Source organism: Salvelinus namaycush, chromosome 29, assembly GCF_016432855.1.
Source record: "Salvelinus namaycush isolate Seneca chromosome 29, SaNama_1.0, whole genome shotgun sequence".
Lineage (NCBI taxonomy): Eukaryota > Metazoa > Chordata > Actinopteri > Salmoniformes > Salmonidae > Salvelinus > Salvelinus namaycush.
Window position 1 is genome coordinate 15,041,812 of NC_052335.1, and position 24,741 is coordinate 15,066,552.

The 24,741-nt window shown below is 44.1% G+C and overlaps 1 protein-coding gene across 4 annotated transcripts; it reads left to right on the forward strand.

Moving 5' to 3' along the window:
- The first annotated feature begins 3,750 nt into the window (after positions 1-3,750).
- LOC120024216 (nuclear receptor coactivator 7-like) lies at positions 3,751-22,979 on the forward strand. Of its 4 annotated transcripts, none has more exons than XM_038968409.1 (18): positions 3,751-3,783; positions 4,239-4,374; positions 7,251-7,396; positions 8,645-8,808; positions 13,323-13,393; positions 13,659-13,766; positions 13,853-13,954; positions 14,049-14,174; positions 14,263-14,447; positions 14,920-15,074; positions 15,253-15,846; positions 15,925-16,087; positions 16,205-16,355; positions 16,572-16,700; positions 16,821-16,973; positions 17,053-17,148; positions 19,327-19,400; positions 21,082-22,979. In XM_038968409.1, exons 3-18 carry the CDS (start codon positions 7,359-7,361, stop codon positions 21,215-21,217), a joined length of 2,445 nt encoding a protein of 814 aa, XP_038824337.1. In that variant the 5' UTR covers positions 3,751-3,783; positions 4,239-4,374; positions 7,251-7,358; the 3' UTR covers positions 21,218-22,979. The 4 variants fall into 4 exon arrangements, with proteins under 4 accessions (XP_038824337.1, XP_038824341.1, XP_038824340.1 ...); XM_038968413.1 differs by having other exon boundaries at positions 14,953-15,074; XM_038968412.1 differs by having other exon boundaries at positions 7,255-7,396.
- The last annotated feature ends 1,762 nt before the right edge of the window (positions 22,980-24,741 follow it).

Below are 24,741 nucleotides of genomic sequence, written 5' to 3' on the forward strand. Positions count from 1 at the left end.
TGAGGATTATTATTATTTTAAATAAATTTTAGAACAAGGCTGTAACGTAACAAAATGTGGAAAAAGTCAAGGAGTCTGAATACTTTCCCGAAAGCAAGTGACTAGACAACAGGATAGATACTAAACAGTAGCAGCAGCGTATGTGATGAGTCAGAGTTAACGCTAAAAAGGGTCAATGCAGATAGTTATTAACCAATAGCTACCCGGACTAACTACCGGTATGTACCAGTCTCCTCTGCTACGCCAAACAGTACCTAACCTGTAACGGCTAATGGAGCATCAAATTAGCCCGTTACAGCTAGTAAACCAATTGAGTAGGCTAGCCTACGTGGGTGTTTATCATACATGAGATGCAAACAGCACTTGCAAATTACTGACAGGCTTTGCCAACTCGAACGACATCGAAACTGTTGATAATAAACAATTGATCAGAGGTTCTCGTGAGCGTCGAACTACAACACTAGGTATACAAGTTGGGGAAATAAGAGTATAGAAAAAGTTAACACAGCACCAAAAAATACGCAGGATGTAACCACATTACACATCAACAGAATGAAATGCGTCCTAAATTCAGTAACGTTAGTCTCTAATCATTCTAGCCGGTGTCACTGCATCTTTCTGCAATACAAACAGCACAATAGAATTTCTAAGGGGCCTATCGAAGGTTCTGCACGGATGATGAGCGTATTCAAGAAACTCGCTTAAAAGTCTGCACCAAAAGCATTCTTACCTCGTGTGGGTGCACATTTTTCTGATGATATCCACAAGTACTCCCAGCAAACAATATACTGTTTAATATTGAGCTACCGGTAGACTCAGTATTTTTAGGATAATCTCAATTGTATAGGCATTCTCCTCGCCTCCTACTTAAAAGCCATTGGATTAAAAAAAGAGGTCCCGCCCTTCTGACCTTATCCTCCAATTGGGTTTGAGAAGCAGGCGAGGAGATAAGAGAGGAGAGAGGACGCGAGGAGAATCAATAGAGATTGTCCCAGTGACATCATCCCCTTTGCGATTATCAAAAAGCCAATGTGCATGCTTATGGCGATAAACGTTTTCGGGGAACTGTAGTTAGCCAATGCTACCATCTAGCCTTTTCTCGTGAGTATTACAAAAACATGATATTATTTACCCTTGAAGAGCTTCACTGGGCGGAGTCGATTATGCTGAGCAGCAGGGCACCGGTCTATGGCCCGTGACGTGAACGGGCAAAAACGGTGAGTCGCAACATTCTCAAATCGATCAGTAATCTGCGCCACTCGGCCATGTTGTCAACAAGGCAGCATAGTTTGAGCCGACTTCGCCGTGGGCTTTGAGCGGGGCACCTGGCTCAACCCCGGGAGGCAGCCCTGTTACAAAACGAATGCAAACACGCGTACCCAGGCGCCCGAGACAGGCTAATCGAATCATCTCACTGCTATATCTTTCTGTTGTGGCTTTTGATACATTTCCCCAGGTTTATCAAAATACCTAGGCTAAAATGCCTATTATAATAATCAATAAAGCGATATTTTTTTATGTTAGGCTATCTGGTCTGAATATTGTGACAGTATGTTCTTGTTTATAAGTCAGTAACAACACCAAAGTAGTTGTAGAACTTGGTTACTATCTCAAGTCAATTTATTACCAAGCTAATCAACTGATTTCATAGTTTCACAACCTGCCATTTTCAAGAAATGTATAATGCATTGCATAATACTGTATATTGATCATGCAATCTGTCTACAAGAACCTCTTAAGGGAGCTGGGTTGTGATATAAAATAATTATCCAATAAGCTTTCTTCTAATTATTTTTTTAAAATTCAACATGGCCTCTTTTAGCCATACAGCTTTTAGGTTATTCCACAAATAGTGTCTTTCAAATCAAATGTTATTGGTTGAATACACATATTTAGCAGATGTTATTGCGGCTGTAGCAAAATGCTTGTGTTTCTACTTCCAACAGTGCAGTTATATCTAGCAATACACAATAATATACACAAATCTAAAAAAGTGCAATAATGGAATTCAGAAATATAGAAATATTAGGACGTGCAATGTCGGCTTCCAGAGTGTGTGTCTTGGGATATATAGGCAATATGTATAGAATATGTAGCATATCTGAAGAATATGTAGCATATGTACAGCAATAGTTAAACAGGATAGGCCCTGACTAGAATATACAGTATATACATATGAAATGGGTAAAACAGTATGTAAACATTATTAAAGTGACTAGTATTCCATTATTAAAGTGACCAGTGTTCCATTACTATGTACATAGGACAGCAGCCTCTAAGGTGCATGGTAGAGTACCCGGGTAGTGACAGTGATTACATTTCAGGGCAGGGTACCGGCTAGTGTTGACTATTTAACATTCTGATGGCGTTGAGATAGAAGCTGTTTTTCAGTCTCTCAGTCCCAGCTTTGATGCACCTGTACTGACCTTGTGTTCTGGATGGTAGCGGGGTGAACAGGCCGTGGCTCGGGTGGCTGAGGTCCTTGATGATTTTCTTGGCCTTCCTGTGATACCAGGTGCTGTAGATGTCCTGGAAGGCAGGCAGTGTGCCCCCGGTGAGGTGTTGAGCAGACCGCACCACCCTCTGGAGAGTCCTGCGGATGCGTTCGGTCCTGTTGCCGTACCAGGCGGTGATACAGCCCAACGGGATACTCTCAATGGTACATCTGTAGATGTTAGTGAGGGTTTTTGGGGCAATGCTGGATTTCTTCTCTGAGGTTGAAGAGGCGCTGTTGTGCCTTGTCCACCACACTGTCTGTGTGGGTGGACCATTTCAGATTGTCAGTGACGTGTACACTGAGTAACTTGACGCTTTTCACCTTCTCCACTGCTGCCCCGTCGATGTGGATGGGGACGTGCTCCCTCTGCTGTCTCCTGAAGTCCACGATCAACTCCTGCGTTTTGCTGACGTTGAGAGAGAGGTTATTTTCCTGGCACCACTCCACCTGGGCCCTCAACTCCTCCCTGTAGGATGTCTCATCGTTGTTGGTAATCAGGCCTACCACTGTTGTGTCATCTGCAAACTTGATGATTGAGTTGGAGACATGTGTGGCCCACGCAGTCATGGGTGAACAGGGAGTATAGGAGGAGGCTGAGCACACACTCTTGTGGAGACCATGTGTTGAGGATTAGCGTAGTGGAGGTGTTGTTGCCTACCTTCAGCACCTGGGGGCAGGAAGTCCAAGACCCAGTTTCACAGGGCGGGGTTCAGACCCAGGGCCCAAGCTTAATGATGAGCTTGGAGGATACTATAGTGTTGAAGGCTGAGCTGTAGTCAATGATATTTCTCTATGTATTCCTCTTGTCCAGATGGGATAGGGCAGTGGATGGCGCCAACCGTGGACATTGTGTGTAAATTTGGATAAAACACAACATTGTACGGTTGGATCACATGCATCTAAGCTCTAACTAAACCATGTTGGAAAAAAATCCAATAGTGGTGTGTTTTCATTCAAATAAATTAGTTGCTTTCTATGAAAACCCCCATTTTGGCTAGCCTAACCAGCCGCCAGATGGCGTGGCACTATTATTACAAATTACGTAAAAGGGATAATAGGGCCATCTGGCGACAGTTTGGGCTACATTTTGGCATGTCTCACGTCATGTTTGTTCAAAATCGTTGTAAAGCCATTGTTATTTTGTTTCTTAGACAAAGTCAGTTCTGAAGATTGTTATGTTTAATGTGATGTGATTAATTTACGTTTGTTCCTCAGGTGATTGTTCTAGCACCAGAGGGCGCTGTGCATTCGTAAACAGGAAAAGGTTGAAAATGCCATGGAATGAGGTAAGGTAAACTGGACAGGTTGTATTTGTGTTCGAAGTATGAAAATGTATCCATGTTTGCACGTAGCTATCATTGGATGATATATGTAAACGTTTTATGCGTGCATGTCCACTATTTGGAAATCGTATCTCACGTTCATTTATAATGTGGTTGTCAAAGGATAACCACGCGACTGAATGCTATCTGGGAGGCTTCGGACGTCCCTACCGCCATTGAAGTTGAAATGTAGCTGAAATGGTTATGGTAAATGTACGTTAGGGTAGGGACGTCCCAAGGATCTCGGATAGCACGGATCGTAAACAAACTGGCTAATAAATGTGCCTACGCAGCCACAGACAACGTAATATTTGACGAAGCTAGGCTACCGTTAACGTGCTGAGCCAGCATCAGCTAAGCTGTCAGTTGTGTGTGGACCTTGTCTCTTCTGCGTAGCTAAAAGTGTTCCCTCTCCACAGTTTCACGCAGCATCCATCCATCCAGACAGTCAGTAGACTCCGGTTGCATAAGGTTACATAATTATCGGGAAATCTCGGTATTGCTGCACCAGAAACAAGCGAAGCAGCCAAAGCAAAGGATGTAGGTAGAAACACGGTGGGTAACGTTAATTTAAATAGCTAACGTTAGTTAGCTGTTAAAGCTAGCTTTAGCATGTATGAGCTAGCAATCCTGACTAGCTACCTAGTAAATTAACGTAGCTAGTTCTATTTCGAAGTTAGCTAGCTACTACGTCAACAGTAATTTAGTTAGCAAACGATAACTGTTAACGGAAAGGAACATTTGAGCTAACGTTGATTGTTATAGTTTTTTCGTGTTGCTGTTTAGCTAGCTAACGTTTTTTGACACTATATATATTTTGTTTGCAAATATCAAAGGCTCAATGTTGGCTGTTTAATTTCTGCTGCACATGTTAGCTACAATCATAAAAAATGGAACGTTATGTATTTTTAAAAGTACCTAACTAGCTAGCTAAAGGAGATGCCCTGTCTTGAAGAGAGTAGTCAGTATCACCTTGAGATCTAATGCAGTTGCTCAGAGTTACTACCAATGTGTATAATAAAACATTGGTTACTACAGCCGTTTGCCAAGCTTTTCATTGTGAGCTGTTGCAGTGGTTCAGGATAATATGCACCCATAATCACCTATTCATACCCACCCACTAATCAAAAGGCAAATATTAAACTCACACACACTGGGATTTGAGACTGATAAGCTACGCAATATGCTTTGCAAATTAGCAGATAACATGGAAAACATGTCTCATGCGTTATCAATGTCATTGCAACCACGATGGCCGTAACATGCAACTGGAAAAGACTGAAGGTTGGTAGCTAAATCAAATTGTGAGCAGAATGACTAGGGACATTTTCTTTAGAAAGCCAAAGGATGTGCTGCTACTGAGTCAGTCACCGGATTCATGGAAAAATGCATAGATAATGTGATACCGATGGTGTCTTTCAAAACTTAAACTGTGGATTGATGAGAAACTGAAGGAGAGAGATGCTGCTTATAAATACGGCAAGGTAACCGGGGACAATTGTATGGTTAAACAGTCCAAATATGACCTATGCAGATAAATCAAGATTACGAGACACAAATATAGGTACAACATGGAGGAGAAATTTTGCGGTTTGGATACTAGGTGTATGTGGCAGTGGCTTCTAAACATCACGGATTACAAAAAGAAACCCTGTCCGGTCGTGGACACCAACGCCTGCCTCCCTACCGGACGAGCAAAACTTATTTTTCTCACGCTTTGTGCAAAATGACTCTGAGCTGCAGAGGAGAGCCCCTGAGGACCACGAGGCTACATGCTTAAGGTCTCCACGGAGGGCGTATGTAAGTCATTCAATCAATTGTGTAAACCCTCACAAGGCTGCCGGCCCAGACGACATCCCTAGCCTCAGAACATGTGCAGACCAACTAGCTGTTGTGTTTTCTGACATTTTCAATCTCTAGCTCAGGCTGTTATTCACACTTGCTTCAAGATGTCCACCATCATTCCTGTGCCCAAGAAAGGGAAAGTAACTGAACTGAATAACTATCGACCAGTAGCTCTCATGTACTGAAGTTATTCAACAGGCTAGTCAGAGTAGGTCACCACCTCCCTCCCCGACACACTTGACCCTCCAATTTGCCTACTTCCCAACAGATCCACGGACTACGCAATCCCCATTGCACTGCACACTGCCCTCACCCACCTGGACAAGAGGAATGCATATGTGAGGATGCTGTTCGACTACCGCTCGACCTTCAATACCACAGTGCTCTCTAAGCTCACCCCAAAGCTCACAGCCCTGGGACTTACCTCCCTATGCTACTGGGTCATGGCATTTCTGACAGGGAGCCCCCAGGTGGTGAAGGTAGACAACATTACCTCCTCCACACTGATCCTCAACATGGGGCCCCACAAGGGTGTGTCCTCAGTCCCCTCCTGTACTCACTGTATACCCACTACTGCGTGGACTCACACAGCTCCATCATCAAGTTCACTGAAGATACGACAGTAGTAGGCCTGATTGCCTACCGGGAGAAAGTAGGCACTCTGACAGTGTGGTGCCAGGTAAACAACCTCTCCACCAACATCAGCAAAACAAAGGAGCTGATTGTGGACTAAAGGAGGAACCAGGCTGGGCACGCCCCATCAATGTGGAGACGGTCAAAAAGTACCCTGGTGTACACATCCAAACAGCCAAAGAACACAGACCCCGTGATGAAGGCATGATAGCGACTCTTTAACCTCAGGATTCTGAAGAAATTCGGTCTGTCCCCGAGGACCCTCGGTGTTCTATGGGAGCATCATCAAACATACTGTCGGGCTGCATCGCAGCTTGGTAATTCCACCACCGCTGACCGCAAGGCACGACAGAGGGTGGTACGCTCAGCCCAACGCACCATTGGGTGCACTGCCTGCCCTCCAGGACACCTACAGCACCAGGTGTCGCAGGGAGGCTAAGAATATCATCAGGTACCTCAGCCACCCGAGCCACAGCCTGGTCTCCCCGCTTCCATCACTCAGCCGCAGGCAATATAGGAGCATCATGGCTAAAACTAACAGACTGGCCTATAGCTTGTACTCCCAGACCATCAGGCTGCTGAATAGCCACCAGTAGTCATCGTCGTCCCCCAACAGACATCTACCCTGACCACACCCCAATGGACATTATCATGTCACAGTTGTAAATATGTAGTATTTCACTGTAGACTGCAACTACTATCTGCACCCTGTGCAGGTGACAAAAAAAACATCCTCTGACCAGTAGATTAGATTGTATCAGCTGAACAGCATGACTAATGCTCATTCGATATGCTTTCAGCACTCTGACTACGCTGTGGCATTAACCTTCAGTCAGCTCGGTTGGCGTCTTTGGCTTGCTGTTTGGTACACTTCTGCGTTGCTGCATACAGCAGACGATGCAGATATTTAGCTAATTCCCTTCAATAATTATTTTTTTCTCCCCCATGATAAGGAAGTGGGAAGATTGTGGAAAGGGAGAAGAGCGGGATCATTAGGACGTTGTGCCCACAGGCTCGGCGCGTGTGTGTTGGGGTGCATGCAGCTTTAGGATACCGCACTGATGGAGAAGAGAGACAGGAAGCCGGGCTACTTTGCCAGGTAAGTGAAAGGTTCTTCTGTGTATAGCCTCTTTTAGGTCTATGCCAAAGTGTTTATAGTGTTGCGTTTTTCGAGAGCCTGTGAAGTGGGTGTTAGTGTTACCAGCATGTGGCAACAGTTTTGCTTCCCTATATGCATAGCGATTTGAGGGAGGACGGGATGTTTTGTAGCACAACTAACTGACGTCCCACTATGCCGTTGTTTGTTACGGTGCATTGAGTGACTGTCCACTTTTACTGTGACTGACATTGTGTTCACTGAGTAATGCTCTGTTGCCATCTGGCCCTCACTGCACTGGGTACACCTGATACTGGCACTGATGCAATGGAGTCATGCGTCAATGCTCACGCACAGTAGAGTAGCCGACTGGATTTCTATCCCTGTAAGTAGCTGAAGCATGAGACATCCAGCAGTGATGATGTATGCTTGAGATCCTGGCTCTCTACTCCTGGGATAAGGAGGTTGCTGCTGTTTTTGAACGAGTTGTTTATGTTTTGCTGCGCTTGAGTGAGTACGCAGGCAGACTAGCTATTCCTCTTCTACCAGGATAGAGAGAAAGCAAGAGGGGGATAAAAAGGTAAAACGCCGAAGGAAATCTCTACATTCCACTCTTGTTAATGTCCCTGTGTGAAACAGGAGTGTGCTGTGTGGAATTTGTTGGTGGAATCCAGAAACGTTTACCAGATGTGTGTGTATGGTCTGCTGCTGTGTTTGTAATGGAAGAGAGGCTATTTGAAGGCCAGAACTGTATATGTCTGTCTTGTCTCCAAACCTATTGATCCAGTGCTCCTCCATTACTCTGTCGCTGTCAAGCTCTCTCTTTAGTCGTCTGCTTCTCCATTTTCACATGTCCTTTGCTTGTACAGCATCTGTTTTCCTTGAATTTTGATTTCCCTGCCCCACTCTCTCTCCAGCTTTTTCTATACTGAGCCAGGACCTTGTTTACAATCCGACTCTAGAGCTACATGCTGCCATGTCGGCTTAGTTAGCTGCAGATTCCCCTGTTAATGAACCCAGGCAGGCGGGGGTGGGAGACGCCATGACATCACCGCCTGACCTATCAATAATTAATCAGGAAAAAGGACAGAGGAGCAGAGAAAGTGAGCAAGCAAAAGACAGTGACGTTTTGGATTTCTGTTTTTGAGTTTTTCACAACCTAACAGGAAACTTTCATTAGTAGTGAAATCCAATGTTCATAAGCCTGATTGGAAGTCAACAGATTGACCACCCCTGTCTCCATATCCTCAGGTTGAAGAGACGGAGACAGCTCAAACAGAGCCAATCAGAGAAGGCTATGGCTGAGCAGAACCCGTCGGATTCGTCCTTAAAGACGCCCGTCATCTCCTGCCCATCCCTCCCTGCTTTTTCTGACCCCCAGGAGAGGATAGTACCAAACCCACCTAAAGGTTTAGGTAAAACACACACCACACACACAACCTTTCTATAGGCACAGGGGCACATTAACAAAGGGTCAGAAGTGCACTACATGACCAAAAGTGTGGACACCTTCTTGTCGAACATCTCATTCCAAAATCATGGGCATTAATATGGAGTTGGTTTCCCCTTTGCTGCTATAACAGCCTCCACTCTTCTGGGAAAGCTTTCCACTAGATGTTGGAACAGTGACGCGAGTCCAATAAACTCCCATTCACGTCTTGTCCCAGAATCGCACAGAATGCACCACGCAGTCCATGGAAAACGTTGCCCATGCTACGCCAATGGGCCGCATGGTGCATTCTTGGACGCTAGCTCAAAAACCCAACATTAACACAAATTTCATCAACAATAAGTACAACATTACAAATCTTTTCTGAGATGTGAGATAATTAACTTGCTATCTGTAATATCGTATAGCTTTGGAATCGTGACATTCTCTACTTTCGAGGAAAATAGGTGCGTTTCTTGACATACACGGACTTTGAGAAGGGATTGCGTAACGATTAACTTGACCGTGCATGACTGTTCACATGATTGGACCACAGTCTGCTGGGTGGGGCATTATACGTTCCTTCATTCATTGGATTCAGACTCCACTCTGTGAGGCACATCGATCTGCAGGTTGAACATGAGATTGTGGACAGCTAACTACCTACTTTACATGCTGGTATTGTCTTTGGTTGTTGTGTTTAACTACGTTTGCTAGCACGCCAGCCCATAGCGAGGTCATTGCATTGTGGATTTTGTATCGACTTGACCTGCAACAGATTTCAACAATGATTTTCCATGTTGCTACCAACCTTATTATAAAGGGGAAATTAAACATTTGTTCACAAAAAAATTCTCACATTTAAAGGAATGGTGGATTTTTCCTTTTAAGGACACCAGCTCTTTCCATGACAGACTGACCAGGTGAATCCAGGTAAAAGTTATGTTCCCTTATTGATGTCACTTGTTAAATCCACTTCAATCAGTGTCGATGAAGGGGAGACAGGTTAAAGAAGGATTTTTAAGCCTTAAGACAATTGAGACATTGATTGTGTATGTGTGCCATTCAGAGGGTGAATTGGCAAGACAAAAGATTTAAGTGCCTTTTGAAAGGGATATAAACACAACAAAAAAAGAAATGTCCTCTCACTGTCAACTGTGTTTATTTTCAGCAAACTTAACATGTAAATATTTGTATGAACATAACAAGATTAAACAACTGAGGCATAAACTGAGCAAGTTCCACAGACATGTGACTAACAGAAATGGAATAATGTGTCCCTGAACATATGGGGGGTCAAAAGTAACAGTCAGTATCTGGTGTGGCCACCAGCTGCATTAAGTACTACAGTGCATCTCCTCCTCATGGACTGCACCAGATTTGCCATTCTTGCTGTGAGATGTTACCCCACTCTTCTACCAAGGCACCTGCAAGTTCCCGGACATTTCTGGGGGGAATGGCCCTAGCCCTCACCCTCCGATCCCAGACGTGCTCAATGGGATTGAGATCCGGGCTCTTCGCTGGCCATGGCAGAACACTGACATTACTGTCTTGCAGGAAATCACGCACAGAACGAGCAGTATGGCTGGTGGCATTGTCATGCTGGAGGGTCATGTCAGGGTGAGCCTGCAGGAAGGGTACCACATGAGGGAGGAGGATGTCTTCCCTGTAACGCACAGCGTTGAGATTGCCTGCAATGACAACAAGCTCAGTCCGATGATGTTGTGACACACCGCCCCAGACCATGACGGACCCTCCACCTCCAAATCGATCCTGCTCCAGAGTTCAGGCCTCGGTGTAACACTTATTCCTTTGACGATAAATGCGAATCCGACCATCACCCCTGGTGAGACAAAACCGTGACTCCTCAGTGAAGAGCACTTTTTGCTTGTCCTGTCTGGTCCAGCGACTGTGTGTTTGTCCCCATTGGCGACGTTGTTGCCGGTGATGTCTGGTGAGGATCTGCCTTACAACAGACCTACAAGCCCTCTGTCCAGCTTCTCTCAGCCTATTGCGGACAGTCTGAGCACTGATGGAGGGATTGTGCGTTCCTGGTGTAACTCGGGCAGTGGTTGTTGCCATCCTGTACCTGTCCCGCAGGTATGATGTTCGGATGTACCGATCCTGTGCAGGTGGTGTTACACGTGGTCTACCACTGCGAGGACAATGTCTCCCTGTAGCGCTTTCTTAGGGGTCTCAGAGTACGGACATTGCAATTTATTGACCTGGCCACATATGCAGTCCTCATGCCCCCTTTTCCACTACATTTTTTGACTCATCACATACGCTGCTGCTACTGTTTACTAAAATCTGTCACTTTATTCCTAGTTTATAAGTACATATCGATCTACCTCAACTACCTCATACCCCTGCACATGGACTCTGTACTGATACCCTTTGTAAATAGCCATGTTATTGTTAATCAATGCGTGTGTCTTAATACTTTTCTGTGTTTTACTTTTCTATTATTTCTATATTTTCTTTCTCTCTGCATTGTTGGGAAGGACCCGTAAGCAAGCATTTCACTGTTAGTCCACACCTGTTGTTTACGAAGTGACAAATAAAATTTGATTTGAAGTAAACAACATTTGCAAAAATGTATTTGCGGGAATACACTGTTCTCAAAGACACATGATGTGAGTCGTTTCATGTGACAGATTAACGTTTCCGTAGTTTTTTCTGGGTCCACCGCCCAAAGGACATCCAGTCATGGTGTGGGGGGCGTGGCCACTGGTGCTGTCGCTGATTAGAAATTTTAGAGGCCCTCCTGTTGGCCGCAGTGACAAAATGTCGCTGTTTTTAAAGCTAATTTCCTGTAATTCTACACATTTTGCCATGGCTCATGCTATCTGAGTGACTCAGACATTATAGCACAATCAATGGGATCCCCATGCCATGATAAAAATACTCCAAAATGCATCATTTTTTACATTTTAGATGTACCTGACTGTCAAGCTTTTATTTTGATTTGATTCTCAAAAATCATCTTATTTAAAGGTCCATTATATTTTCTACATACTTTATATCTGGTTTTAGTCTCATGTTTACCTCTACAATTATTTTCTATTCACTGTTTGGACATGGGCAGCCCCTAATAAGAAGAAGTTAACTTTTCTATACAGAAAACCCTGATCTTTGTTATAAACTTAGAGGGAAAATCTAAATATGCAACAACTAGGACAGGTGGTTAATGACTACGATTGTCCCTTTTGGCTTCTGGACAACGAAGAATGTTGATATGAAAACCAGTAGTGAAATTCTGAGAAGCTATTTTGTTTCCTACTGCTAGCTTAGCTGCTGAGTGCTGCTCCTCTGTCTCTCCCTCTGCTCCACTGCTGCAGCCTGTGTCTGTGAGTTGCCTAGCAATGAGTCTCCTCTCTGGCGAGACAGAGCCATTTAGTTGACACATTAAGCAAGCTACTTTCTTACTCCATACACTCACTATACATTGCTAGTCTGCAGCCTTTTTAATTCCGAGGATGTTGCGTAATGACCATACAAACATGTTATTAAATCCGAAAAGGGAGTCATCCTAGTTATGCACTGACAAAGGAGTCTATGTAGGCCTACACTGCATTAACTTAGAGCGACTTTTTAAAATCTATATTATGACTTTCCCAATCTGATAAAGCTACCAGTCACTAGTTAGTACAAAGACTGTAATGAGTAAGTGACCGCTCTTACCAGAGGTAAATTCTGTGTGGATGTACAGTGACTCACAGCTGGACTCCTCATAGCCTGCTGTACAATGCTGAGTCATTCCTCCAGTTTCTATAGAGGAGCTGGAGTAGAGGAAAGCGGAAGTAGTGGGAGGGTGTTCTAATGAACTGGCTCTGGCAATAAAAAGTGCTGACTATAACTGTAGCGTACAGAGTTCACTAGGATACTAGCTAGCCGTGTGTGTGTGTTCGCGAGCTAGGGTTATGCTTTTAATATTATTCTATTTAAAGCAGTGTGCGCTAGTTTGTTTGTGTATACAGTAATCCCTCGTTTATCGCGGGGGTTACGTTCCGAAAATGACCCGCGATAAGTGAAATCCGCGAAATAGAAAAAAAAATTTTTTTTACAATTAGCAACTATTACATGTATACAAATACAGTGACTCACGTGTAGGCCGTTTCGTCGACATTATGGGTTTAGGAGATGTTCGAAATTACAAGATAATTTGGCCAACTTAATGTAAATTTGCCAAGCTGTTTTATGTACGTACACATAACTGCACGAGACGACAAAATGATAGCACAATTCGTAGCATGTTTTGATACAAGAAGCGGGAGTGAGTTTTTAGCGAATCAGAATGCAGAGCACAATGCACCAAAAAAAAAAAAAAAATGCATTATGAAAATCCGCGAAATAGCGAATCCGCGATAAGTGAACCGCGAAGTGGCGAGGGATCACTGTACATGCATTTGTTTCTGAATGAACGGAGCAATGATTTATTTTTTGTTTTCAGGCTATCATCTCTATACTGTGTCACTGACCTATTTCTCTCTCTTTCAGATGACAGCAACAACATGAGCAGCCAGGCCAAGAAAGAGAAGAGGAGGCCCCCCGGGACAGTGGAGTATACTGTGAGTACAGGCTGCCTCCGTAATGCCTCACTACCTCCACCCTCTGACACTACAACTCCCACATGGAGTTCTGACTCAGACTGTAACTTAGGTTTATTGTCCACATTGCCTTCCTAAAGTTTTTATTTTTGTAATTAAATAATATAGCAAAAAGGTTGGTCAAGGTTTCTGCTTTCTAATTTAGTCTTTCGTGCTGCATTTTGGCTTGGATAGATTGATACTTTTGGTAATAAACATTTACCAAGGATGTAACTTCATGTTGCAGGTGGGACCCCAAGAATCTCTAAACAGCATTGCTCTAAAGTTCAACATCACCCCCAACAAATTGGTGCAGCTCAACCGCCTCTTTTCCCACAGTGTCTATCCAGGACAGGTGAGCTTTCAGCACTTAACACACCACTTCCTACTGTCAATCTTGGCTTTCTGATTGGCAAACAAGCTTGTCTGTCACCCTTGCAGAAGCTATTTGTTCCTGACGTGGGCCAATCGGAAGCCGACTCTCAGTCTGTGGGTTCCTCTGACCCCACCTCCATCAAAGATCTATCAGAGAAGGTGTCACAGGTAAGTCAGTTATCCTTGATAAGAACAACCCAGACTAAAGTAATCAATTTGATCCTAGTTCTATGCTCGTCCCTGCTGCCTGGCAATGTTACAGGATGGAGACTTCAGCGGCAGGTCAGTAAGACCGTTACGACGTGAGCGATCTCCCCCGTCCGAGGATGAGAACCCCGCCATTGTCAAGTTCATCAAGATGAGCTGCAAGTACTTCACTGACGGAATGGTGAGTGGCCACGCCGGAGGCCATTTTGAAATGAAAACGACCACCACAGCAACAGAGATTCAAACTCATGTCTTTTATTGTCTCCCAGGGTGTGGTGGGAGGGGTGATGATCGTGACGCCCAACAACATCATGTTTGACCCTCACAAGTCGGACCCCCTGGTGATTGAGCACGGCTGTGAGGAGTACGGCCTGATCTGCCCAATGGAGGAGGTGGTGTCTGTGGCCCTCTACAACGACATCTCCCGCATGAAGTTGAAGGACGCGCTGCCGTCGTAAGGACCCACCCTGGCATCCTGAGACTCTTTCGCACTGTCAATTAATCTTTCACTCCCTATTTAAACCCTTTTTCCCCTTTCTTGATCTTATCTTAACCTTGCTTTTCCTACTTATTTGTCAAGTGTCGCATTCTGTCTTTCTACCTCTTTCTGCACTCTCCCGTGTTCTTTCTTCTCCTTCGGAGGTGAAAATGTTAACTGATTGGCCGAGCTCATGCTGTAGGGTTTCCTGTACCAGATTGTAGGGGCAGACATGACTCCATTCATATTTTTTTTTCTTCAGTTTATCTGTTTTCATTTTGTACTGGTTCGTTGTTGTTCAGTTAGTATTATTATTTTGCCTTTTTTGAATTCTCTTTTATTTGTGTTCTGTTTTTGAGTTTCATTTTGTTCATATATGATTTGTTTAAATTTTCCCATCCTCCGTTGTGATGTGCGTGTGGTGCCCCCTGACTCCTGGCCCACACAGAGACCTACCCCAGGATCTGTGTCCTCTGTATAGGCCCGGAGAGTGGGAGGAGTTGCCCTCAGAGCGCGACCTCAACCCCTTCAGCCGCTACGAGGCGCTGGATCCCAAACGACCCATCGTCCTGGACGACATCGACTCTGCCCTGTCAGAGACGGGTATGACTGAGAGATGACGCACAATGACTTGCATTGGATCAGGATGAATCATAGAAAATCATTATATGTGTAGTTTAAGAGAAATCAAAACCAAATGGCTTATGCAGAATAATAATTTAAGCATTATTTAGATCAATGTGGTAATTTTTGTAATACCTCATGGTTTCTTATATCCCAGTCATAGAGAGGGCAGAGTGTGAGCCAGCAGACCAGTCTCCATCAGACGAGGGTTTCACAGAGCTGGAGCTTCCCTTGAACGGGAGTGCTGAGGAACCAATGAGTGGATCCAGACCACCTGCCAGTGCTACCAGCCAGGATCAGCGGGGAGAGCTCCCAAGATCTAGTTCCCCTAAATGGGTGGAGTCCCAGGACCAGTCCCTCTCTGACCCAGTCCCACTGACCTCGCAGAGAGGAGAGGAGGAGGACGAAGGACTGGTACAGAACAGCTCCATCGAGGAAACGACCCAATCACTGCCTGTCCTTTCAGAGACTGAGAAAGATGGTGAACTGTTGAAGGAGAAGCCTGCTAAAGATGCCAAAGATGGGATCTCTTCAGGGCAACTGGTGAACAGTGTTAGCGACCAATTAGAATCAGCAATGGACCAAAATAGGAAGCTGAGCTTGAGTGAGACCGCTGCGGCTTCAGGGAAATGTAGTTCTCAGGAACCCAGCCCTGCAGAGGAGCAGCTGAGTGAGGAAGAGAAGCGAAAGAGGAGCAACAAGGCGGAGGTGAAGTCTTGGCTGCTGGAGAGGATGCAGGCGCCCATCCAAAGTGAGTGTTCACAAGCGGTTTGTGCGGTTTCTTGTATTGCATTGTTTCAATATTACATTTCTCTTTCTCTCTCTGCAGACATGCTGCTCTCCACAGAGGAGAAGAGTAAGACCCCGCCCATGTTCCTTTGCTTCAAGGTGGGCAAGCCCATGAGGAAGTCCTTCATCATTGGCCGGACATCCAGCCCCGCCCACACGCGAGGAAAGCAGACAGAGTACTGGTTTGCTGTGCCCCAGGAGAGGTGAGAGGTCAACAAATGAGAACAGTCAGTCAGAACCTCTTTGAGAACTGGGGTGTATTCAGAATGCTATAAATGTTGAATGTTCTGAAACATAAATGTGTGTGTGGTGTGTTTCAGGGTGGACCACCTGTATGCGTTCTTTGTCCAGTGGTCTCCTGACGTGTACGGTAAGGAGGCCAGGGAGCAGGGCTTCGTGGTCGTGGAGAAGGACGAGCTCAACATGATCGATAATTTCTTCAGTGACCCCAAGTCTTCTCGCAGCTGGGAGGTGCGTTCACACAGCATGACCGCTCAGATGAGAGTATTGTTTTGGACTGTGGTGTTGTATATTCGCATTGTGGTGAAGTGTTTTGTGACTTTGTGGTTGTGTGTGCGTTTTTTTTTGTGTTTGGACCAAGCTGTGTTCAATGTTTTGACCATGCATTGAGTTTAGTATGTTTTGACTACGGTTGAGGTGTCTGACCGTACATGGTTGTGTTCGTAGATCATCACCATCAACGAGGCGAAGCGCAGGCAGAGTTTTGGCAGCTATGAGGGGGAGGAGCCTTTTGGGGATCTATTGCCCATGCTCAGTGATCCCAGCGCTCTGCTACAGGACACACACATAGAGAAGGTAAACACACAAATGCCATGACACACAAAACACTTTCAATCAAGAAAACCTACACAACCTGCACACAAACTCCGAAATACACATTTACACACTCAATCTCGTGTCTCTGTCTCCCCACAGCTTGCTTGTCGGCTGCCAGCGCGGGTGCAGGGGTATCCATGGCGACTGGCTTACAGTACGGTGGAACACGGGACCAGCCTAAAGACCCTGTACAGGAGCTTATTAGAGGTTGACAGCCCTGTGCTACTGGTCATCAAAGACATGAACAACCAGGTACTGTACACACTGAACATGATGCTCAATTTGTATTGGGCTCTTGAGATTTATTTGCTCTCTTTATCCCCCCCCCCAGTTGTTTGGGGGATACTCCACCCATCCCTTCAGAGTAAGTGAGCACTGCTATGGCACGGGAGAGACCTTCCTCTTCAGTTTCTGCCCTGAAATCAAGGTCAGACATAATCTCATTTATACTCTGTGTTGAATCCACATACCTACACTACCGTTCAAAAGTTTGGGGTCACTTAGAAATGTCCTTGTTTTCCATGAAAACATACATGAAATGAGTTACAAAATGAATAGGAAATATAGTAAAGACAGTGAAAAGATTATAAATAATGATTTTAGTTTAATTAATTGTGTCTTTCAAACTTTGCTTTGGTCAACGAATCCTCCATTTGCATCAGTTACAGCCTTGCAGACCTTTCGGCATTCTAGTTGTCAATTTGTTGAGGTAATCTGAAGAGATTTCACCCCATGCATGCTTCCTGAAGCACCTCCCACAAGTTGGATTGGCTTGATGGACGCTTCTTGCGTACCATACGGTCAAGCTGCTCCCACAACAGCTCAGTAGGGTTGAGATCCGGTGACTGTGCTTACCCTTCCATTATAGACAGAAAACCAGCTGACTGCTTCTTTCCTAAATAGTTCTTGCATAGTTTGGAGCTGTGCTTTGGGTCATTGCCCTGTTGTAGGAGGAAATTGGCTCCAATTAAGCGCTGTCCAGTGTATGGCATGGCGTTGTAAAATGGAGTGATAGCCTTCCTTCAAGGTCCCTTTTACCCTGTACAAATCTCCCACTTTACCACTACCAAAGCACGCCCAGACCATCACATTGCCTCCACCATGCTTGACAGATGGTGTCAAACACTCCTCCAGCATCTTTTCATTTTTTCTGTCTCGCGAATGTGATCCGAACACCTCAAAATTAGATTTCTGTCACTTTTTTCCAATCTTCCTCTGTCCAGACTCTGTGTTCTTTTGCCTATCTTAATCTTTTATTTTTATTGGCCAGTCTGAGATATGGCTTTTTCTTTGCAACTGCTTAGAAGGCCAGCATCCCGGAGTCGCCTCTTCACTGTTGACGTTGAGACTGGTGTTTTGCGGGTACTATTTAATGAAGTTGCCAGTTGAGGACTTGTGAGGCGTCTGTTTCTCAAACTAGACACACTAATGTACTTGTCCTCTTGCTCAGTTGTGCACTGGGTTCTCCCACTCTTTCTATTCTGGTTAGAGACAGTTTGCGCTGCTCTGTGAAGGGAGTAGTACACAGCGTTGTACGAGATCTTCAGTTTCTTGGCAATTTATCACTAGCCTTCATTTCTCAGAACAAGAATAGACTGACGAGTTTCAGAAGAAAGTACTTTGTTTCTGGCCATTTTGAGCCTGTAATCGAACCTACAAATGCTGATGCTCCAGATACTCAACTAGTCTAAAGAAGGACAGTTTTATTGCTTCTTTAATCAGTACAACAGTTTTCAGCTGTGCTAACATAATTGCAAATGGGATTTCTAATGATCAATTAGCCTTTAAAATGATCAACTTGGATTAGCTAACACAAGGTGCCTTTTGGAACGCAAGAGTGATGGTTGCTGATAATAGACTTCTGTACGCCTATGTAGATATTCCATTAAAAATCAGCCATTTCAGGCCTCCCGGGTGGCGCAGTGGTCTAAGGCAGTGCTAGCTGTGCCACCAGAGACTCTGGGTACGAGCCCAGGCTCTGTCGCAGCCGGCTGCAACCGGGAGGTCCATGGGGCGACGCACAATTGGCCTAGCGTCGTCCGGGTTAGGGAGGGTTTGGCCGGTAGGGATATCCTTGTCTCATTGCGCACTAGCGACTCCTGTGGCGGGCCGGGCGCAGTGCATGCTGACCAGGTCGCTAGGTGTACGGTGTTTCCTCCGACACATTGGTGCGGCTGGCTTCCGGGTTGGATGCGCGCTGTGTTAAGAAGCAGTGCGGTTGGGTTGTGTTTCGGAGGACGCATGGCTCTCGACCTTCGTCTCTCCCGAGCCCGTACGGGAGTTGTAGTGATAAGACAAGACAGTAACTACTAACAATTGGATACCACGAAATTGGAGGAAAAGGGGGTAAATTATTATAATTTTTTTAAATATATATTTTTTAAATCAGCTGTTTCCAGCTGCAATAGTCATTTACAACATTAACAATGCCTACGCTGTATTTCTGATCAATTTGATGTTATTTTAATTCACAATTTTTTTAAAATTTCTTTCAAAAACAAGGACATTTCTAACTTTTGAACGGTGGTGTATGTTTTACAATTCATATGACCTCTGGCATTGCTTCGCTGCCTGACTTGATGTGGGTTACTTTTCCTTTGCTCAGGTTTACCGCTGGACTGGGGAGAACTCCTACTTTGTGAAAGGCAACATAGATTCTCTTCAGATGGGAGGAGGAGGGTGAGTGTATTTGAATATACAGTCCCTTCAGAAAGTATTCATACCCCTTGACTTATTCCACATTTTGTGTTACAGCCTGTATTCAAAATGGATCTAACATCACTTTCTTCTCACCCATCTACGCATAATACTCCATAATGACAAAGTGAAAACATGTTTTTAGAAATGTTAGCAAATGTATTGAAAGTGAAATACAGAAATATAAAATCTACATAAGTATTTACACCCCTGAGTCAATACATGTTAGAATCATCTTTGGCAGCGAGTACAGCACAGTATTTTGGGTTAAGTCTCTAGGAGCTTTGCACACCTGGATTGTACAATATTTGCACATTCTTTCAAAAAAATCTTCAAGCTGTATCAAGTTGGTTGTTGATCATTCCTAGTCAGCCATTTAAGTCTTGCCATAGAGTGTAAGTCAAAACTAACTAGGCCACTCAGGAACATTCAATGCCACATTGGTAAGCAACTCTGGTGTTTATTTTGCCTTCTTTTAGTTTATTGTCCTGCAAGGAAGGTGAATTTGTTTCCGTGCCTGTTGGAAAGCAGATTGAACCAGGTTTTCCTCTAGGATTTTCCTGTGCGTAGCGCTATTCTGTTTCTTTTTATACTAAAAAACTCCCCTGTCCTTGCCGATGACACACATACCCATAACATGATGCAGCCACCACCATTCCTGAAAATATGAATTGTGGTACTCAGTGTTGGATTTTCCCCAAACGTATCACAACAGCTTGCATTCAGGACATAAAGTTAATTTCTTTGCCACATTTTTTGCAGTCTTACTTTAGTGCCTTGTTGCAAACAGGATGCACCTTTTGGAATATGTTTTATTCTGTACAGGCTTCCTTTTCACTCTGTCATGTAGGTTAGCTTTGTAGAGTAAGTACAATTTTGTTGATCCATCCTCAATTTTCTCTTATCACAGCCATTAAACTCTGTAACTGTTTTAAAGTCACCATTGGCCTCATGGAGAAATCACTGAGTGGTTTCCTTCCTCTACAGAAACTGAGTTAGGAAGGACGTTTGTATCCTTGAAGTGACTTGGTGTATTGATACACTATCCAAATTGTAATTAATAACTTCACCATGCTCAAACGGATATTCAATGCCTGCTTTATTTATGTTTTTACCTATCTAACAATAGGTGCCCTTCATTGCGAGGCATTGAAAAACCTCCCTGGACTTTGTGGTTGAATCTGAGCTTGAAATTCATGTTCTATTGAGGGACCTTACAATTAACTGTATATGTATATGGCTACAGAGATGAGGTAGTCATTCAAAAATCATGTTAAACACAGGGTGAGTCCATGCAACTTGTTAAGCACATTTTTACTCCTGAACTTATTTAGGCTTGCCATAATAAAGGAGTTGACTCAAGACATTTTAGCTTTTCTTTTAATTAATTTGTCAAATTTCAAAAACATAATTCCACTTTAAAAGTATGGGTTATTGTGTGTGTGTGTAGGGCAGTGACACAATCTCAATTTAATCATGTTTCTATTCTGGCTGTAACAGCTGGAAAAAGTCAAGGGGTATGGATATGTTCTGAAGGTACTGTATGTGGTTGAGCAATGTGAGACGATCTTTGCGTGACCCGCTATCTCTTTCTGTTGAAGTCAACTTGTAGTTATGAGTTTGTCTGACTTTTCTCTGTCTCTTTCTCCTTCCCTCCATCTAGAGGTCAGATAGGGCTGTGGCTGGATGCTGACCTGTATCACGGCACCACCTCCAGCTGTGCCACTTTCCACAACCAGCCCCTCTCTACCCAGAAAGACTTCATCATCCACAGTGTGGAGGTCTGGGCCTTTGAGTAGCCTCCCTCCACCTCCTCCAGTCCCCTCCAAAACCCACCCGGGGGGAGAATAGGATCTGGCTTCAACGCCCACCCCTTACTCTACCAGAATGGGAAGCTGATCATTTGACATGGTGTGTGTCATGGTTTATGACAGCTGGTTTGATGGGGTTTGTCCTGAGGGTGGCAGAGGTGTGAGAAGCTGTGGCTGGTGTATTTCCCTATTACTCTATTGGCTGCCTTATACCTCCCATGCCACCCACAGCTATCCCAGCATGCAGCCTGCCTTCAGAACTCAAAACTTCTACCCACTTGGAGAAGAGCGACATGTTCCTGCAGGATCAAAGAGGCGATTGTCCTGCAATTGTCCTAGCTAACGGAATCAGTCATGAGTTCATTTCAAACACAATATCAAAACATAGGCAGTGAGATTGTTGTGTTAGGGATGTGGCTAGTGGGTGCAATGCACATCAAAAAGGAACAAGGTATCTGGTTACAGGTGAGTAAACACAACCATCAATTCTCTACAAACGCAGCAAATCAGAATATTCTTGTTGATAAGTTCGTAACATGTCAGGGGAAAAAACTGGTGAAAAGTTAGAAAGGTGAAAAGTTAGATGTTTTAGGTAGGCATTTTGTGACTAATTTCTCTTCCCAAACACATCTGCCCCAAAACCACTTTAAATATAGGAGTAATTGTTTACAAAGAAGAGGCTTACCTTGACTGAAGGTTCTTGTTTTCATGTCTCCAGTCCTAAATAGACTTAATGAGAATGTTACATTGCATTTCAGAGCATTCCATGTCTCTCTTTCCAAAACAACTGTCAACTAAGAATGGAACATAAAGGGGGTTTTGCAATGACCAAATGTCGTTTTATTTTACTTTTGTATCTGTTTTGTTTGTTTCTCATCACATTTTATAATTTCTTATGATTTATTTGTACAAAGAATGTATGATTTTTGAAATAGTATCACTTTGTAACAGAATTGTATTTTTTTGGTGAATGTGTTGGTTTGTTTTCTGTTGTTTTTAGGTAAGTCCTGTGATCGGCCACAAGGTTGATACATCCAAGCACTAAATAGATTGAAGAATCTCAAGGCAGTATTAGTCTGTCACATCTTTGACCAACTGTACCTTCTCTTTGTTTTAAGGTGTGTTTCTGTAAGTAGAGTGAGTTACTGCAGAGTGAGTTTAGTCTACTCAACTGTTCATTAGAACACATGAGCCAAGGGAAGTAAGATGGTTACTTACTAACTCCAAGTTGATTGGTCTGGTCTGTGGAATTAACATCAATCATTTGTTTGTGTATAAACCTGTCACTATTGTCATTTTCTGCCACGACATAAGGGAAGGACTGGTGACTACTGAAATTTCGGGAAAGAAAGGGATATACCATTTGTTGTTTTTTTTCTTAACGTGTTCTGTTGAGATCTTATACCACTGTTTTCCAGACCAATGTTGATAAATGGAGTGTTTGTTTCTGTCTCAAGTTACCATGAGCTGACTAGGCCTACTGCATGATATACAGAAAATACTGTAACTGTAATACAGACAATACTGCTTAAATATGACATTCCCCTTTCTGCATCCTACTATTCACAAATCCTTATAGGCGTGGCTTTGTTTGTTTCTGTGTAATAGATGTTGAGTGTTCTCACTGTGAATGTTCCCAAAGTGTTATTTCCTGTGAATCCAAAACTGTCATATTATAGGTGAGTATCACTGAGGATATTTATTGTTATGTTTAAAACGAAATAATAAACATAATACGATTCCAGCCTGAGACTTTTCCCCCCATATCCTCTTGCTTACTTTTCCAAGGTTTGCTTTTTTCCTTTTAGGTAGGCTACATAGTAAATGTGCCTATAGGTAAAGCTGACAATGTTTCAAAATAGTTTAGGCTTTATAAAATTGCTCAACATCTAGCAGGTGTAGATGCTTGAGAATGCTATTCATTGACTACAGCTCAGCGTTCAACACCATAGTGCCCTCAAAGCTCATCACTAAGCTAAGGACCCTGGGACTAAACACCTCCCTCTGCAACTGGATCCTGGACTTCCTGGCGAGCTGCCCCCAGGTGGTATGGGTAAGCAACAACACATCTGCCACGCTGATCCTCAACACGGGGGCCCCTCAGGGGTGCGTGCTCAGTCCTATATTCCCCGTTCACCCATGACTGCATGGCCAAGCACGACCAACCTCAGCATTAAGTTTGCAGATGAGACAGCCTATAGGGAGGAGGTCAGAGACCTGGCAGTGGTGCCAGGATAACCATCTCAACGTGATCAAGACAAAGATCGTGGACTACAAGAAAAGGAGGGCCGAGCACGCCACCATTCTCATCGACGGGGCTGTAGTGGAGCAGGTTGAGAGCTTCAAGTTTCTTGGTGTCCACATCACCAACGAACTGTCATGATCCAAACACACCAAGACCGTCTTGGAGGGCACAACACCTATTCCCCCCTCAGGAGACTGAAAAGATTGGGCATGGGTCCTCAGATCCTCAAAGTTCTACAGCTGCACCATCGAGGGCATCCTGACTGGTTGCATCACCGCCTGGTATGGCAACTGCTCTGCCACCGACCGCAAAGCACTATCGAGGGTAGTGCGTATGGAACAGTACATAACTGGGCCAAGCTTCCTGCCATCCAAGACCTCTATACCAGGCAGAGGAAGGCTAAAAAAATTGCCAAAGACTCCAGCCACCCTAGTCATACACTGTTCTCTCTGCTACTACACGGCAAGTGGTACTGGAATGCAAGTCTAGGTCCAAAAGGCTTCTTAACAACTTCTACCCCCAAGCCATAAGACTCCTGAACTGCTAACCAAATGGCTACCTGGACTATTTACATTGACCCCCCCCTCCCTCCATTTTTACACTGTTGCTACTCTTTTATCTATTATCTCTATCTACGCATAGTCATTTTACTTCTACCTACATGTACATATTACCTCGCCTAACCTGTGCCCCCGCACAATGACTCTGTACCGGTACCCCCTGTATATAGCCTCGTTACTGTTATTTTATCGTTGCTCTTTAATTATTTGGTATTTTTCTATTTTCTTTGTTTACTTCAGTATATTTAGTAAATACTTTCTTAATACTTGTTTTTTTCTTAACTGCATTGTTGGTTAAGTAAGCATCCCCCCTAAGGTCTACAGCTGTTGTAATCGGTGCATGTGACAAATAACCCAGCTCAACAGACATCAAATCAAATGTTATTTCCTTACACCAGATGGGAAAACTTATGACAAAAGACACCTTTAAGCCCAGGGGTTGTCTGGGACTCGACTTGCCACAACTTTTCATTAACTACTACACTATAGTTCTTATAAACAGGGCAATACTGCATAAACTATCATAAGATACGGGAGCTATACAAAGCAGACAAACATAGTCAGCACAGCAGGAAGGAGGACTCTGCCATGGATCCAGGACGGCCTGGTGAGAACTCGATCCGTTGGAATGTGAAGATAAGATTATTTATTTCCAAGAAGACTTCGTAAACCATGCTCGAGTGGGCAGAGATAGGCTTTTCTCCATA

What these genes read in the sequence shown, in the direction of transcription:
- LOC120024216 (XM_038968409.1), top strand. Translation starts at nt 7,359, where the DNA reads ATGGAGAAGAGAGACAGGAAGCCGGGCTACTTTGCCAG. An exon ending in ACAGTGTCTATCCAGGACAG is followed by an intron (nt 13,767 to 13,852) that starts GTGAGCTTTCAG and finishes TCACCCTTGCAG; the next exon opens with AAGCTATTTGTTCCTGACGT. An exon ending in TATCAGAGAAGGTGTCACAG is followed by an intron (nt 13,955 to 14,048) that starts GTAAGTCAGTTA and finishes GCAATGTTACAG; the next exon opens with GATGGAGACTTCAGCGGCAG.